Below are 19,013 nucleotides of genomic sequence, written 5' to 3'. Positions count from 1 at the left end.
TCTATATTATAACTTTGTTCAATTCATGTATTACTTTTAAAACATTTCTGTAAAATATTTAGTTTTTAAAAATGAAAGCATGTTGTCTGTGAACAAAGATAATTTTAGTTCTTCCTTTCCAATATGGGTGCCTTTTATTTCATTTTCTTGGCTAACTGTTCTGGCTAAAACTTCCAGTACTATATTGAACAGAAGAGACAAAAGCAAGCATCTTGATCTTTTTCCTTATTGAAGAAAAGCTTTCAGTGTTTCACTGCTGACTATGATGTTAGCTGTGGGTTTTTTATACATGGCCTTTAATATGTTGAGGTAGTTTCCTTCTAGTCCTAGTTTGTTCAGTGTTTTATCATGACAGTGTTAAATTCAGCGAAATTCTTTTCCTCTATCAAAGGACTATATGGTGGATTTTTTCCCCTTCATTCTGTTAATGTAGCGTATTATAATAACTGATTTTCATATGTTGCTCATGTTTTTTTATAAATAATGAATAATTTTCTAGATCCAAAAATCGACATTAATTTCTTAAACTCAGGGGGGAAAAAAGAGGAGAAATTGTGGCTTTCCTAAATTTTAACTGGCTTCATTTTTCACAGTAACCAAGATGACTTATTTATAAAAGTTTAAAATTTTTGATTTTATAAATACTGGTTAATTTACAAGGAAGGAACAAAGGGAGGGGAGGGGGAAAGGAAGGAAGCAAGAAAGGTAGATCTTAGAGTTTCAGACCCAATTCCAACTCAAAATATCAGCAACCAAGAATAAATGAAGAAATAGAAAATGAACTGATCCGGGGCGCCTGGGTGGCTTAGTCGGTTAAGCGTCCGACTTTCACTTAGGTCATGATCTCGCGGTTCGTGGGTTCGAGCCCGCGTTGGGCTCTGTGCTGACTGCCAGTTCAGAGCCTGGAGCCTGTTTCAGTCTGTGACTCCCTCTCTCTCTGACCCTCCCCTGCTCATGCTCTCTCTCTCTCTCTCCTAGAAATAAATAAAACATTTAAAAAAAAAAAAAAAAAAAGAAAATGAACTGATCCTTCATTTATATTCCAGAAAGTTAACAGTGGACCAAAATTGATAGAAAACTCACTAAGGTGTTGTATTACTAGTGAAAACTCAGACCTGGTTATTGAATGGGTCCTGTTATATACCAACATGGCAGAAAAATCTTGGCCCGTAAGCAATTTCCAACCCAAGAACAACAAGATGCCAGCATCAGCCACAAGATGGATCTTTTAAAGTACACACACAACTGAAACATTTTTGTTAAAGGAAAGAAGAGAGGAATGAACAATGTCTAGAAAGGTTTAAGCCAAAAATGTTATTCATACATTAACTCAAGACAGTAAGAATTGCACATTATTAGTTTCTTTTTCTAAATGGACTTTCTCAAGCCAACAATAACATACCAGTTGTGTTTGGTTTAAGATCTTTACAAAAATATTTACAAAAACATATGCAACTTGGAAATTACTTCTACTTTTCTTAGGGTCAGTAATATCCAACCAAATACCTAGTTAAGATGAATGGCTATGAAAATCAGATATATCAGTAACTTTATCTGGGATTTTAAGAATCTTATCAAAGACAAGTTCAGATTTCCTCATTATCTCATAACTACAAAAACAAGTAAACTAATCAGAGAAAAACTTTCAACGTCAAAGAAAATATAGAGAAGATTCAATACACCAAAGATTTCAATACAAGTATTCCATTCCTCTAAGGACAACTCATCAGTATTTTGCTAAAAAACTTATTTTCAAACTCACTATATGAAACAATACATTTCAAAGTCTCCTTAGTTCACCACATTTCACCAAGCCAAGCTAAAACATGGACGTGTGCTATAAACATGAGACACATACTTTCCAGAAATATTAAGAAAAATAACGTATGAGTGCTTCAACTTGAGTCTTGCTGTGTGAGAGCTGACCACAAGATTTTGAACTAGGTAGCTTTTCTCCCCCAGGGATGCTTTGGCATACATGAGACTTTATTCAGCATATCAAACACTGGAAACATTACCCCATGATACTAAGTAAGTCTCGATATTACCAAAGAAAGATAATAAAATAAACTGTGACTACCAACATGGTTTCACACTGGTAGATACAGCTGAAAAGATTCTCTACTGAATCACAGGACTACCAACTACGAAAGACAGTCAGATGTGCACTGCCAGCACTTTGATGTATTTGAGAAAAAAACATGGAAAATGCACAACATTTAAAATTTTGGCAGATTAAATTCAGAAATGTTTCTAACTATGATGAAAAGACATTAAAACTACTCTGCAATCAAATAAAGTGATTAAACCCCACTTTCAAGGCTCATGGAATTTAAACTATAAAGAGAAATTTAAATTTTAAAAACTACGTTAAGAAAATATAAGAAACTTTAAAACCAATATAAAATTCTAACTGACTGATTTCCAGGAAGCTACTTCTAGCCAAAAGATTTTTTGAAATGATATCCACATACATGAACAGAAAAAATTTTTAATGTTTGTATAAGGTTCCACATAGAAATACGGTGCTACCTAGAAATCATATTAGAAACTGGACAAACGTAAAGGTGAACAAATGATTGCTATAATAGCTCACTGAAAAAATTCAAAGTAAAATAACTACTCATTACTTAATAAAAGGGAATTAGCAAACAGTAATTGCTGATAGAAAATTGAAATATATCATTCAAAAGCATCAAAAACACATGCTATTTAGAAAAAGTATTAACAAAACACTAGAACTTAAAATGTAACACTAAAAACTATAATACAGTGTTGAGAAAAATTAAAGATGACCTAAACAAGTGAAGGAACAGAATCCTGAGCATGAGTCATAAGGCAAAATACTGTTAAAGTGCTAATTCTTCCAAGGCACCTGGGTGGCTCAATCAGTTAAGTGTCTGACTTTGACTCAGGTCATGATCTTGTGGCTTGTGGGTTCGAGCCCCACGTTGAGGTGTGTGCTGATAGCTCAAAGCCTGGAACCTGCTTTGGACTCTGTGTCTCCCTCTCTCTCTCTCTCTGTGGGCCCCTCCCCCACTTGTATACTATCTCCCTCTCCCCAAAAATAAGTAAAAAAAAAAATTTTTATGTTAATTCTCCTCAAATTGATATACAGAGTTAATGCAATTCTAATACAAATCCCAGTAGACTTTTTTCATATAAAAAATGAGTTAAAAATATTTGAAAATAAAATATAAATCTCTCATAACTTCCAAAAAATGTAATTTTCTATGCAGAAAATCCAAACATGGGAACTGTAAAACAGAGCTAAGAGAATTCACTGAGAAGACGCAGAACGAAGAAAACTTCCTTATTTTCCTATATAACAGTAACAATTAATGTTAAAAATATAATGAAGGGGACCATTCATAATGACCACTAGGGTTTAAAAATAAACAGAAATTGATCAAACAAGTAATGTACATCATCTCTAGGATAAAAACTACAAAATATAAATACAATGTTACTGAAAGACAGAGAAAGAGGGGTGAAAGGAAGAAGGTTAATATATAAATTCCATATTATCCTAATCAAATTTCAAAAATAATTTTTGCTATTGATAGTAATGGAAATTGAAAAACAGAAGAAAGAATGCTTACAATTTTCAGGCTATTAAATGACCAAAAAATATCCTTTAGTTAATGAATATCCCTCTTTGTAGGAAGTCAAAATATTGTCGTACATAATCTTATTTTGTCTTCAAAATAATTAGCTTTTCCTACCTCAGAAAAAAATATCCTGATATTAGAGACCGAGAAATATCTCAGAAAAACAGAATTAAAACACAAGTTTCTGAATTGTGACACTCCAAACTTCTTCCAAAACATTTTAGACAGGTTAAACTAAGCTAATATTAAAGGGAAAATGGCATGCTTTAATATTTCATTTAATATGTATTTAAAATAGTCACTATGTGTCTGTTTTCCAATATTAAGATGATCTATTTTACCTACCCCAACAATCCGTTTCATAGCATCCAATTTAGCAGAATCTTTGTTGCTCTCCAACATTTGCTTTAGATCTTCATTCCTATACAAAAGAGAAGAAAAAGAATCCATATTTCAATATTTTACATTATAAAGCTATTAAAATACATTGTTTCTTAGGAATTAGAAATAATGATGAGCAGGATGCCTGGATGGCTCATTCGGTTAAGTGTCTGACTCTTGATTTAGGCTTAGGTCATGATCTCACAACTCGTGAGATCAAGCCCCTGCATCAAGCTCTACATGGAGCATGGAACCTGGTTGAAATTCTCTCTCTCCCTCTTCCTCTGCCCCTCCCACACACCCACTTTCCCTCTCTCTCTCCCTCTCTCTCTCTCTCTCACTCTCACACTCTCAAAATAAAATATGTTAGTAGGAGTATGATGTTAAAAGTGATTATGATGAGATCTCAAATGGAAATGGGAAGTTACTGGAAACTGGAGAAAAGGTAATCCTTGTTATAAAGTGGCAAGAACTTGAATACATTTTTTTTTTTATGTTTTATTTATTCCTAGGAGAGAGAGAGAGAGACAGCGTGAGCAGGGGAGGGGCAGAGAGAGAGGGAGTCACAGACTCTGAAACAGGCTCCAGGCTCTGAGCTGGCAGTCAGCACAGAGCCCAACACGGGGCTCGAACCCACAAACCGCGAGATCATGACCTAAGCAAAAGTCGGACGCTTAACCGACTAAGCCACCCAGGCGCCCCATAAATTTTCTTCTAGTGTCATATGGAAAGTAGAAGTTGAAAGTGATGAACTTGGATATTTAGCTGAGGAGATTTCTAAGCCAAGTATTAAAGGCACAGCCTGATTTCTCTTTGATGCTTACAGTAAAATGAGAAAGAAAGATAAACTGAAGGAACTGTTAAGCAAAAAGAACTAGAAATTGAAGATTTGGAAATTTTTCAGCCTATCCATACTGTAAAATATTAAGAATGCATCTTCAGACCTTTTTCAAAAGCGTGGCTGGAAAATTACTTACTTGGTCAAGAGATCACGGGTACCACTCATGAATAAAATCAGATGCCATAACAAAGGCCAGGAATAGAAATGGGATTATATAGCAGGGACACTGCCAGCTTGGAGTAAAAGGGTGAAAAGGAACAAAATGAAGGATGTCTGTCAGAATTCTGGATTCTACTGGACAGGACAAGGTGAGGACACAGAGAGAAGGCAACCATCTGTAAGCCAAGGAGAGAGCCTTGAGGAGAAACCTATAGTCTGCCTATAGTCTGATGGTAGACTTCTAGCCTCTTGAACAGTGAGAAATAAATTTCTGTTAATCAACCCACCCAGTCTGTGATATTTTGTTATTGCAGCTGTAGCAAACTAATACAGACAACAATGAACAATTCACTGAAGGAGAGACAGAAATGGGAAAAAAGTACATTTAAAGATAATTAATTCCACTGGCTACTAGAGAAATGCAAATTAAAACCACAGCAAAAAGCACTACACATATATCAGAATGGTTCTCATCTAAAATAAAAAAAACAGTAACAACACCTAATGATAGTGATGGCATAGAGGAAATGGATCACACATATACTGCTGGTGGGAATTTAAAAGGATACAGCTACTAAGCAGTTTGGCAGTTTTATATAACTAGCCGTGAAATTATCATACAACCAAGTAAGTTCATTCTTGGGTATCTACCCCTGGGAAATGGAAATTAATACACAAAAACCTGCACACAAGGGGTGCCTGGGTGGTTCAATTGGTTAAGTGTTCAACTTCAGCTCAAGTCATGATCTTGTGGTCCAGGAGTTCAAGACCCGCGTTGGGATCTGTGCTGACAGCTCAGAGCCTGGAACCTGCTTCAGATCCTGTGTCTCCCCCTCTCTCTGCCCTTCCCCACTCACATGCTGTCTCTCAAAACTTACTAAATGTTAAAAAAAATTTTTTTAACCTGCACAGAAGTATTCACAGCAGCTTGTATTCCTATCAGCCAAAATGGAAACAACAGAGATGTCCATCAATGGATGAATGGTTCAACACACTGTGGTACATCCATAGCATGGGTGTACCCATAAAACCCATAAAAAATTGGGGTTTTTTTTTAACTGTAAGTTAAAAACTTAACTTATAACAATTGTGACTCATGTATGAGAAAACAAACCAATCAAAACTGAATGGTCAGGCGCACCTGGGTGGTTCAGTCAGTTAAGTGTCCGACTTCAGCTCAGGTCATGATCTTGTCTGAGCCCTGTGTCGGGCTCTGTGCTGACAGCTCAGATCCTGGAGCCTGCTTCCTATTCTGTGTCTCCCTCTCTCTCTGCCCTTCCCCTGCTCATGCTCTCTCTCTCAAAAATAAACATTAAAAAAAATTTTTTTTAAATGAATGGTCAAAAAAAAAATGAGTGGTCAAGAGGCATCTGGCTGGCTCAGTTGGTGGAGCATGCAGCTCTCAGTCTCTGGGGTTCACCCATGTTGGGTGAAGAGATAAGTTAAAAATAAAATATTTTTAAAAATAAATGAATGGTTGAAATATGTGGACAGACATTTCACAAAAGAACAGAAATGCCAATAAGCACATGAAAAAATACTTATGATCATTAATTGTCAGGTAAATGCATACTAAATGAGATATTACACACCCATTAGAACAGTTCAAATTAATAGACTAACAGTAACAAATGTTGCCAAGGCTCTGGAGCAATTTGAACTCTCATGCATTGCTGGTGGGAATATAAAAACAACAACAACAAAAACCAACACTTTGGAAAATTGGGCAATTCTTACAAATTTAAGAATCATATGACCTACCCATTTTACTTCCCAGAGAAATTAAAAAAAAAAAAAAAAACTCCACATGATGACTTACATGAATATTCACAGCAACTTTATTCATAATAGTAAAAAACTGGAAAAAATATAAATGCACATCAGTAAAATGTCACTTAGCCAGACACTGGAATACTACTCAACAATGAAAACAAATTAATTACTGATACATCCAACAAGGTGGATGAATTCTCAAAATCATTATTCTGAGTGAAAGAAGTCAGACACAAAACAGCATGATTTAATTCATTTAAAATTATAGAAAATGCAAACTAATCTGTAGAGACTGAAAGATCAGTGGTATCCTGCGGTCATGGGGTAGAACGAGAATTGGACAGCAAAGCAACATAAGAAAACTGTATTCCATAAGAAGACAGAAACGTTCTGTATCTTCTTAACTGAGGTTGTGACTGAACAGGTGCATATATCTGTCAAAACATCTAATTACATCTTTAAGTTAACTTATTGTGTGCAAATTATATCTCCATAAAGTTGATATTAAAAACTTTCATAATGTTTTATTCACATGTATAAATAAAATGCTGAGTTCTCCAAAGAAAACTAAAAGACATACATCTATCTTGAGAAAAATATTACTAGGGACCAGATAAGCGACTATTTTATATACTTAGAAATCAGAGTATCATATTTAAGCTCCATTCATGCTTACCCAAGAATTTAAATCACTGAACATTATTTGAGTACATCAAAGGAAAATTCTCTCGACTGACTGTAAGAAACTGACAGGAAACTAAGACTGTACTATTACATATTTTAATTACTTGCAGTAGTTACTAGTTTATTATTAGCAATCTTTCATACTTTTTACAATAAAGCCTGCAGAAAAAAGAAAAACATTTACTCTACATGGCTCCTTCATCAAACAGTTCCAACACCAAAAACAGACTATCAGAAGCCCTTTCATCTCATCTTAAGGCCTGCAAAGAGATCAGAAGAGCTTCCCTAACTACAAATAGAAAGCCTGGACACAAAAGTACTTTAGTTTTTGCATATTTTACAAATTTAAGCCCAATGTAGGCAGTAAGCACCAAACAAGAATGATCAATCAGGTGTTATTAGAGGATAAGTTGTGTCCCTTCCAAAATTTCTATGAAGTCCTAACCCCAAAGAACATAGGTATTTGGAGACTAGCTTTTACAGAGGTAATTAAGCTAAAAAGAGGCCAAAATGGGTGGGCCTCAATCCAACATGGCTGATGTCTTTGTAAAACCGGATCAGGACACAGACACACAAAGACAAGGGAGAACCAGGTGAGGACACGCAAGCTGGCGGCCATCTGCATGCGAGAGGGAGGCCTCAGAAGAAATCCAAGTTGCCAACACCTAGATTCGTAGACTTCTAGCCTCCAGAAACTGGGAGAAAATAAATTTCTTTTAAGCCACAATCTGTGGCATTCTGTTATGGCAGCCATAGCAAACTAATATGTTAAATGTTACAAACTGTCACTGCATTAAAATATATATATAACTATATATATATATTTTTTTTTTTTTAACAAAAAAGAGTATAAGCAATGAAATTTATCATGGAAAAAGAATATTGTTCCTTTCCAAGCAGCTCATAACATTAAATACACTGGTGATTACCAGTGGGACACAAAAATAATTAAACTATTTAAAAACTGACTTTTCTCTATTAATTAAACATACACCTAGAAATACACTAGTAGAAAAATCAATATATAAAAACTATATCTGATAATATTCAACTACCAAACATTAAAATACTATAAATATTCACCAAAATACTTAGAAAACCTTCTCTTTTTTTTTTTTTTTTAATGTTTATTTATTTTTGAGAATGAGAGAGCAGGGCAGAGGCAGAGAGAGAGGGAGACAGATGGTCCGAAGAAGGTTCTGCACTGACAGCAGAGAGCTCAAGGTGGGGCTTGAACTCAGGAACCAACTGTGAAATCATGACCTTAACCAAAGTTGGACACTTAACTGACTGAGCCACCCAGATTACCCTAATCCCTCCTTAAAAGGCCTCACTCTTCCACATAGCTAAGGTAACTGAAAACGGAGAAAAAAATAATGGAATCTCGCATGAGGGGTTTTTTCCTTCTACTTTTTGTTAGTTTTCAACTTTACTCAATGACCATGTATATACTCACATAAATGAAAAATCTAAACCCCTCCCCCCCCCAAAAAAAAGCTTAAAAACCTTATTAGGGGTAAAAAAGCAAAAAAACTGACCGAATTAGATAGGGAATAATAGAATGAAAATATGATCACACAAACACATGTCAAAAGAAAATTCATTCTCTTGTGTCTGACAGCCTTACCATCCTTTCCCTAAGATTTTTCCACCATTCTTGACCAGTGTTAGAGAACTGAGCAAAAAATAACAAAGTGTCAACTTTTAGGACAACCCAAACTCTCCAACCCTCTGAGTAATTTTATTCATGGCCTAATGGAAACTTGGTTTGTTCCTTTTAAGCTTGAGAAGCCAGAGTCCTCTTCCCAACTATTTTTAGGTAATGGCTCACTCTTTCAAATTAAGAAAAAGAAAACAAGATCTCAACATTAAAACCAAAGATTGTGCTGTTCATGTTTAACATAGTCTTCAACATCAAATATAAGTATCTTTTGTGTTAACACGGGCAGATAGCTAATAGTCTGAGGTTCTGAGAAAAGGCATGAGAAACATACCAGGCATTGTTTCAACCTGATGTAATATTCAATCTCACAAAGATGCCGTGAAAACTACTGATAAAAATTACAGATTTTTTCTCAAATTCCTGTTTGCTTGTCATCCAAACAGTAAGCATTTGGGAGAGTTAATACTACACTACCTCATTTATCCTCAGAATGTGTACACTTGTACTGAGCCACATTAGGTCTACCTCCTTCTTTACATGGATTCAAATAAGGCCTATTAACATGTATCACTTACAGCATCAATCTTAGACATTAAGAAATTCGTTTTGCTCAAAATTAAAAGAGTTGATTCAAATCATGCTGAATTGCCAATATTTTCATTGACTGCTGAAAACCAATACTAACTTCAAAAAAAAATTTTTTTTTTTTAATTTATCTAGTTCTTCACTCATCTATTGACCTGTAGCTTTCCAGCTTAGAGTACTAGGATACCAACTTTATTTTTACATAAGTGACATCTTGTGGTGGTAAGTGGTATAACTTTCTCTTTCATGTTCAAAATATATTTTTATAGTTTCAAAGAAAATACGTAACTGGAATTAAAGAAAATCTTACTATTATCAGAAAGTCACTCTTACTTCAGCACCAGTAAAAAAAAAAAAAAAATCAACTATAATCAAAAAACAAAATTTTATCCAGTTATATATAAGAACTTAGGAGGTAAAAGAGCTTTTACATAGTATAAACTACCTCTTTTTTTAAAAAAAATAATCTATAATCCAGGGGCACCCAGCTGGCTCAGCCAGAAGAGCATGCAAATGCAACTCTTGATCTCAGGGTCATGAGTCTGGGCCCCATGCTGGGTGCAGAGATTACTAAAAAAATAAACTTTAAAAATACATAAATGAAATTAAAAATCCATGAGCCAAAATTCATTTAAACCTTTCACTCCTTTTAAAAACAATGTAAATTGAGGGGGAAATTACATCTTTGTAGCATCACACATTATATCAGTGCTACTCAAAATGTGATCTAAGAAAATCCAGTCCAAGAACCATCATTAATCCACAAATTTTGGTTATTAATTCATGGGGAAATATGTAAAGAAACTGAAAGCAAGCAAAGTTAGAAACCTGACAGAGTAATTCAACAGTACAATGTCCAATCTTTTGAATATAATTTAAAAAATGGGGATTGCATTTTACATGCTTTGTTTCCTTCCATTTTTCTGGTAATTTTTTATTGTATTTCACAGAAGACCCATCCATGGACTGAAAAAAAAGGCCCTTCATCATTCATCAGTTTGCAAGCACTGCAGTATACAATTACCTTCTTTTTCCTCCAAACACTCACCAAAATTCAAGTACCATAAAAAGCAACACCTGAAACAACACATTCGATTCATGAATGTTGGACTGGAAGACATGATATAGAATAGCAATTTCCAGTTGGACATATGTCCTCAAAAGGAACACATTAAAACTTTGAGAGGAAGGTGGCCCTTTTTCAAGCCCTGCCAAAAAATTCTAAAACACAGGCACTTCTGCATGCTTTAAGAACCACTTTAATGAAAAACATTTCTACTTTAAGTGTTACATTGTACACATAAATAGGTATGCATGTGTTACATTGTACACAAAAAACTGGCATGCACAAAAAAACCACTGCAAACAATAATCAGAATGGCATGCTCTACTGCTAAGCAGCTAGAAGGGATTGGCCTTCATAATACATTTATACACACAATATGAAAGCCAGGAACTTTCAGTTTGGTTAGGGCCTGTATTTCCCTTTGATCATGCTCAGAATACTGTATAGTTTTTGGCACAAACTATTCACTTAATAAATACAAACATAAGTAAAAACAGAAAACTCTGCTACCTAATCATCCATATATTAACCCCCTAAAAATTTTAACTATAAATTATCCAAGTAAGTATGAACTTTTCCTCCAATATTGTTCACAAAATTAAAAAAAGAAATAGTCTACAACTGCTATTTCAATCCTCCACTTCTTCAATCCTTGGTAATCTTTTTCTCTCTTACTCCTCCATTAAAATTTCTCTCAACAGAGGTAACAAATAGTTTGCTAATTTAAAAATCCATGCAAATCCCATGAGTACTTTTAGATTATTTCTCCACATTTGATACAATTAACCCACTCTGCCTCCATCTTAAATCCCCTTTAGATTCTGTACTCTATTCTCATCTATTTCCCACTTGCATTGTGACCCACCAATGGACGAAAATGGCCAAAATCCTTGCCCTTGTATAGTTTTCATTCTAATAACTAAAAGAGACAACATAGGAAGTAAATTTTAAGTCATGAGGTGATTTGAGGGTAAAAATAAAGTAGAAGGAAAAGAAGGCAAAAGGGAAAGGAGAAGGTAATTTTAAATAGGGTGGTCAGAGTAGGCTAACTAGAGACATCTGAACAAAGATTTCCAAGTAAAGGAATTAGCCACACGGGTGGGGCGGGGGCAGGGAGGACAAGCACTTTAGGTAAAAGACAATTAAAGCGTATATAATGCTAAAAGCTTTGGTATTTAAATGAAAAAAGGAACCACTGGAGAGCTTTGAACAGAGAAGAGTCATGATCTAATATATGTAACAGAATCATTCTGGCTGTTACATTTACAATATACTGCTGGGGCTTCCAGATCTACCCATGGTTCTGTAAGAAACTAAATCTGCCACAAGAAAGTAACTATAAAGGCTGGAAGAAATACCTAACTTTCTGAAGGCACTGTAGATAACTAATGCAGGCAGGACTTAAGGGGCCAAAATCCTGTAAAGAAGAGAAGTACACAAAGTAAGCTCCTTATTCACATCAATTTTTTCCCTGAGTATATTTCCCAAACTGCCATTTGGAAAACTAGAACCCAATAAGAAATTACAGTTTTAACAGACTGAGGAGACAAATGCTGATGTTCATACCTTAACAAAGGGACTGGAACCTGAAGAGCAGAATTCCAGAGGAGGAAATCAGTGAAAAGGGACACAAAAATCTATTCAAGTACTTAGCTACATTTTCACAGTGCCAGATTCCAGGAAATCCAGTAGAAAACAGCAGTCCAGAGGTTAAATACCTGTGTAGGGATCTCAGCAGCTAAAAGATGCTATAAAGAGAAGCTGAATTCAAGTCTCTCCCAAGTATAAAGGCCTTCCTTGGTAAATAACCCAGCATTGCAATTAAGATCACAGCAGGGCCACAAGAGAAGAGTAAGGATACACCTTAGTAGTATAAGAAAATTGTGGGGCATCCCAACTAGGTGGAGGCTGGAGATGTGTGTGGAGAAAGAAGTCACCCAAGGCAGAACAAAGGAGATAGAAGTTTAATGAATACATTGCCAGGCAGCAGTGAGCAGGACAACAAAGGAGAGACAGTCACAAAGTGAAGGTGAGAGGTCAAAGTTACAGGCCAGAGTGAGGAGGTATGGAAAAGAATGGAATTTTTGGTAACTGTGTCTGGTTGTAAGTAGTCCATTGGTTATTTAGTTATTTGTAGCTATTTGTAGCCTATCAGTTATTTGTAGCTATTTCAAGGTGGGTCGCTTAATGAGCGACAGTTCAGTGGTCCCTATATAAGCCCTTTTACCTTGCTCCATTGCTCAAGCCTGTTACCTAAAAGCAGACTCTAAAAAAAGTAAAATAGACAAGACCTTAAAAGTATTAAAACTGAACTCCCACAGGATCAAAGTGATTTGATAGTACTCTATCTGCCTGTCACCCTCTTTGGATGAAGATACCATCTAGAACTTCATCCTTGTTTTTATTCTAAATATCAAACAGGGGTCCCTGGGTGGCTCAGTCAGTTAAGCATCCATCTGTGGCTCAGGTCATGATCTCATGGTTCGTGGGTTTGAGCCCCACGTCGGGCACTGTGCTGATAGCTCGGAGCCTGCAGTCTGCTTTTGATTCTGATTCTGTGTCTCTCTCTCTCTCTGCCCCTCCCTGCCTCAAGCTCTGTCTCTCTATGTCTCAAAAATAAACTAAAAAAAATTTTTTTAAATAAATATCAAACATATGACTCAAATTTTACGAGACATGCTAAAAACAGGAATGACAGAAAAAAAATTTTTTAAAAAGGAAAATAGAAACAAGTCCATGGGTAATTCCAATACTATAGTTGTCAGACAGACAAAATAACTTCAATTAATAGAGTCAGGAAAAAATAGACAAAATAGATGTAATGATAGAGAATGTCAATAGTAGAATCTATAAAAGATAATCAGATGGACATTTAGAATTGAAAAATAAAATATATGAAACTGAGAACTCACTATACTAATTTAACAGCAGACTATTAATACAGAAGGCTGGATTATTGAACTGGAAGGCAGCTCAAGAGAAAAAAAAATAAAGCTTTTAAAAGCTTATTTTATACATGTATGTATGTATGTATGTATGCACTGAGAGAGCATACAAGTGCAGGAGAGCAGCATGGGAAGCGTGGGGGCAGGCAGAGGGAGAGAAAGAAAACCTTAAGCAGGATCTACACCCAGAGTGAGCCAGGCTCACTATGAGATCATGACCTGAGCCAAAAATCAAGAGTTGGACCTTTAATGGACTGTCACCCAGGTGCCACCTTTTTCTTTTTAAGTAAGTTCTACGCCACACGTGGGACTCAAACTCACAACCCAGAGATCAAGAGGTGAACCCTCTACCAAACGATCCAGGCAGGAACCCTCAGACAATAAATATTTTAAGCATTACAGGCCACACCATCTCTACATTCTACCATTACAGAATCAAAGCAGTTACAAACAATATACACATAAATGGGCATGGCTGGGTTCTAATAAAACTTTACTTTTTATTAACAGACAATACTGTGCCTGTTTATATGTATATACACATATATGCATATATACATACTACATATATTAAAAACCCTGCCTTAAAAGAACCAGCAATAATACTGATAACTAGCTTTTCAACAGGCATTATAGAGGACAGAAGATAATGGATAACATCTTTAAAAGGTGAAAGGAAAAAAAAAGACAAAATACAATTCTATACCCACCAAAAATATCCTTCAAAACTAAAGGTGAAATAAAGTAGCTTTCAAACAAATAAAAGCTGAGGATCTGCTACCAAAACATAAAAGGGCATTATTTCAAAAGTAAGACAATTCTAAATTTATATCCAATTCATATGTATTCTAAATTTATAGCTTCCATCTATAAAGCAAAAGCTTACAGAACTAACAGAAGAAAAGTACATATCCACACTCATGACTGGCTATTTTAACACACCTCTCAGTAAGTGATAGGACAAAAATTTTACTAAAGATGTCAAAAGTCTGAACGGCACAACCAATTTAGCCTGATAAGAACAGCACACTGTAGAGAACAACTGCAGAATCAGCATTCCTCTCAAGCGCACATAGAATATTTACTAAAATAGAGCATATGCTGGATATCAACAAATTTTTAAAGGTCTACAATCATACAGAGTATACGGTATAGAGTAACGAGAAATCAGTAATAGAAAAATAACTAGAAAATGCCCAGATGTTTGGAAAAGATAAGAAACATACTTTGACCTATAGGCCAAAGAAAATGAAATCATTAGGTAAACTGGAAAAAAATTTTAAGTGACTAATGATACTGCAACATTTCACAACTCACGAGATGCAGCTAAAGTAGTATTTAGAAGTAAATTTACATTTCTAAATGCAGCATAAAAGAAGAAAGATTACAAATCAAAATCTAAGTTTCCGGGGTGCCTGGGTAGTTCACTGTGTTCAGCGTCTGACTCCTGATTTGGGCTCAAGTCATGAGATCAGCCGTGTTGGGCTCCACTCTGAGCATGGAGTCTGCTGGGGATTCTCTCTCTCTCTTCCCCTGCCCCTGTGTTCTCTATCTCTCTAAAAAAAAAAATAATAAATACATAAATAAAAATTAAATTAAAAATCGAAGTTTCTTTTTCAACAAGCAAGAAAAAGAATAGCAAACTAAACTCAAGAAAGGATAAGAATTCAATAGAATAGAAAGTAAACTACAAGAGAAAAATCAACAAAAAACTTAAAGTTAGTATCTATTTCAAATAGGTTGTAATGAAGGCATAAAGAGATCATTGTAAAGTACTCATCACTGGGCCTATCAATATCTTTTATTCAATATCCATATGTGCCAGGAATAGTTCAAAATACTGGGAACCATGACCTCTTGGGGCTTACATTTTAAGTGAGAATGCAGGGTGGGTGGGAGTAAGGGGGATGACAGAAACGGCAGAAGAAGGAAAGAAGAGGAAAGGAGGAAGGAAAACATTGATAGAAATACCAGGGCAGTACTGAAAGAATTAAAATAGGGTAATGTAATAAAGTACGGCTGTGTGACCACAAAACACTTCTTTGGGCAGGTGATCATTTAAGCTGAGGTCTCAAATGATAAGAAGGAGCCAACCAGAGGAATTCTGCAGATACTATGACAGGAATGAACTTGACATATGAGGGCCCAATACAAGGTCTATAAAAAATCTATAAATGAAGGCTATGGTTGTTTTCTCAAACACACTAAACACTCTACGGGCCCACAAAAGGTATACAATAAATATTAGCTCAGAGGATAAATGAATAGAGGCTATATACTAAACATGTTCCTTAGAGAGAAATAGAAAAAAAAGTTTTCACTGGATTCTCAAAACAGTCCATGACCCTAATAAAAGTTAAAACCTAGGATTACATCTTCCAAGTAAACATCCCACGCATAGAGATGCCTGGGTGGCTCAGTTGGTTAAGCATCTGACTTTGGCTCAGGTCATGATCTTGTGGTTTGTGGGTTTTAAGCCCCAGGTCAAGTTTGTCAGCTGACAGCTGACAGCCTGGAGCCTGTTTCACATTCTTTGTCTCCCTCCCTCTGCCCCTTCCCTGCTCACACTCTTTCTCTCTCTGTTGCTCAAAAATAAATAAATGTTAAAAAAACGTTTTTAAACATCCCATGCATGTAAGTTTTAAAAACCATGATGCCATGCATATATCAAAGGAAGTCTCCATGTTTGCAAAACCTTTTATCAATGACCTCAGCTACTTGTTTTCTTGGCAGACAATAGAAATTAAGTTCTACTTCTGCTCAGAATATTAGGAATGTCTATTAGAATATGAGGGCTCATCCTTAAAGTTTTAAAGAAAATCTCAGGGGCACCTTGGTCACTCAGTCAGTTAAGCATCTGACTCTTGGTTTGAGCTCAGGACATGATCTCCAGTTTTGTGAGTCTGAGCCCTGCATCAGGCTCTGCACTGGCATCACAGTCTGATTAGGATTCTCTCTCTCCCTCTCTCTCTGTCCTTCTCCCACCAGCACTGTCTCTGTCCCTCTCAAAATAAATAAATAAACTTTTTTAAAAATGAAAATAAAGAAAATCCCACAGAGCACTCAGCTAGTTGAGTTTGTATGTGCTGAGACAAAAAAAACTGGTTGGCACTGGGAAAAGTCCTATAAACCAAAAATGCCACTTCTATAAAAGATTGGGGGAATCTCAGAACCAATAAAAGAAAAAATAAACACAGAGGTTTTAAAACTTTTGCACTTAAAAACATGCCATAAACCAAGTCCAAGCAATGAGTAATTTTCTTAAAATATAAAGAACCCTTAACTAATCGCCAAGAGTTGATCCAACAGGGAAATGGACAAAAGCCATTTAATAGTATTTACTGAAAGAATAAACCAATAAATATGAGGAAAAAGACTTACTGCACTCACAATTATGAAGACCCCGTGTAATAATATTTTGCCCCTATAAGACTGGCAAATATTATGAAATTGGATGGTACCCAGTACTGGCAAAGGTGCAAGGGAAACAGACTTTACTGTTGGTAGAGTTATAAAACTGGTACACCCCATCTGGAAGGTAATTTAGCAGTATCATAATTTAGAATGCAATCACCTTTGACCTACAACTATATTTCTAGACATTTTTACTACAAATAGATAAATTCTCATACCTATGCAAAAAATTCTGTTGCAGTATTGCTTATATTCAATAAAAAGTGAAATCAATCAAATGCCCTTCAAAATAAGAACTAATTAAATAAAAGGAATACTAGGAAATACTACACAGTGGTTAAAAACTCTGAAATAGTCTCATATGCTAATATGGAAAGGTCTCCAAGATGTATTAAAGGAAAACAAGATACATAAGAGAACTATATATATTATCATTTGGTTTAAAATTTTTTTTCTGGGAGGATGCCTAAGAACTTTTCCATCATGGTTACCTCCAAAGGGTACAGGAATGAAAGCTATGTATTTTCTACATTACTGACTACCCCGCCATTAATTTGCCTTGCATTTATAATATAAGTAATTCATTTAGCTACCTGGTAATGGTACTATTTTCTAGAACTAATAACACCATCTTATATTTTAGTACCACAAAGTCTCTGTGAAGCATATGTGGCTTTATTTATACCCATTTGATAAACAAACTGAAGCTCAAAAATATAAAGACAACATACAAGCAGAAAAATTACACACACATAAGAAATTTTAAATTCACACAATTTTTAAGTGTACTACCACAGAACTAGAGAATGGCAAAGCAATTAAATTTGAGTCTTGTTTTGAAATTCAACATTTTTCCCATTTACCACCATACTGCTGTCAACTTCTGTTATAAATCAAGAAGTATAAAGTAATATCCTCTAAGTATAAAACCATAACCTACAATACCACAGTACTGCCTCTCTGATCTATAATCTACCACAGGAAAACTGTCTCTTTTTCTCTCTTAAATTCACAATTTTTATGAAAAGAAAACTGATCATGGAACCATAATAAACACTAATTCTAACTATTCTCACTAGCAGTCTAAAACATCTGTGATATACTTCTGTATAAGTCAAAATAAATTTTATTTTCACTGACATTACTTTGACTGTATTTGGTTAACTTTATTTCATGTAGATTCATCAGCTCAAAATTAATTAGTATTACAGAATAGCGTATTCCATCCAAACAATTCATCTTTGTTGGCTCGCATGCCTCACTGCTACTGGCATGCCACCACAATAATGGGCACGGTGCCACAGTAACAGATGGGCACAAACACAGATATGCCAAAGAGTCTGTATGTGCATCAAGTTTGGGTATTAGTATTAGATTTTCCTCCAAGAAATTCATAAACTGTAGTAGAATAAATATAAGTGTTCTACAACTGTGTTAATAAAATATGCCAACTCAAAGCTAGATTAATTTTTAAATTCTTAAAAGAAAAAAAAATACCACACAATTTTCCAAGGCCACAGAAGGCAAGTTTTCCATCTGATGAGTTTGGATCAGCCTTCTGTGTAGGGAATTGAGGAAACCAATATGCAATCTCTACCTTAGATAAGCTTTGTCCCTGAAGCACTTAAAAATCTCAGTAAAAAATTCAGTTTTTAAAAGTCACATGGCAGTGTTACAAGATGTAAAAGTTCTAGAGATCTATTATATGACGATGTGAATATACTTAACACCACTAAACTCTACACTTAAAAGTGGTTAAGATGACAGGGTGCCTGGGTGGCTCAGTTGGTTAAGGGGCCAACTTTGGCTCAGGCCATGATCTCACAGTCCGTGGGTTTGAGCCCTGCATCAGGCTCTGTGCTGACAGCTCAGAATTTGGAGCTGCTTCAGA

At 35.3% G+C, this 19,013-nt stretch overlaps 1 protein-coding gene across 1 annotated transcript in view; it reads right to left on the bottom strand.

The window, feature by feature from the left end:
• The window catches only part of AP3B1 (adaptor related protein complex 3 subunit beta 1), a gene marked incomplete at its 3' end in the record, with an annotated part of 255,186 nt that overhangs the window by 208,708 nt on the left and 27,465 nt on the right, over nt 1-19,013 (bottom strand). The window contains exon 2 of the mRNA XM_039247437.1: nt 3,957-4,032. Within this exon, the coding sequence (XP_039103368.1) occupies nt 3,957-4,032 (76 nt within the window). The remainder of the gene's footprint in view (nt 1-3,956; nt 4,033-19,013) is intronic.

The sequence above is a fragment of the Hyaena hyaena genome, unplaced genomic scaffold, assembly GCF_003009895.1.
Source record: "Hyaena hyaena isolate Hyena2069 unplaced genomic scaffold, ASM300989v1 scaffold_299, whole genome shotgun sequence".
Taxonomy (NCBI): Eukaryota; Metazoa; Chordata; class Mammalia; order Carnivora; family Hyaenidae; genus Hyaena; species Hyaena hyaena.
Note: the sequence above shows the minus strand (reverse complement) of the source record. Positions and strands in the feature narration are given on the sequence as shown.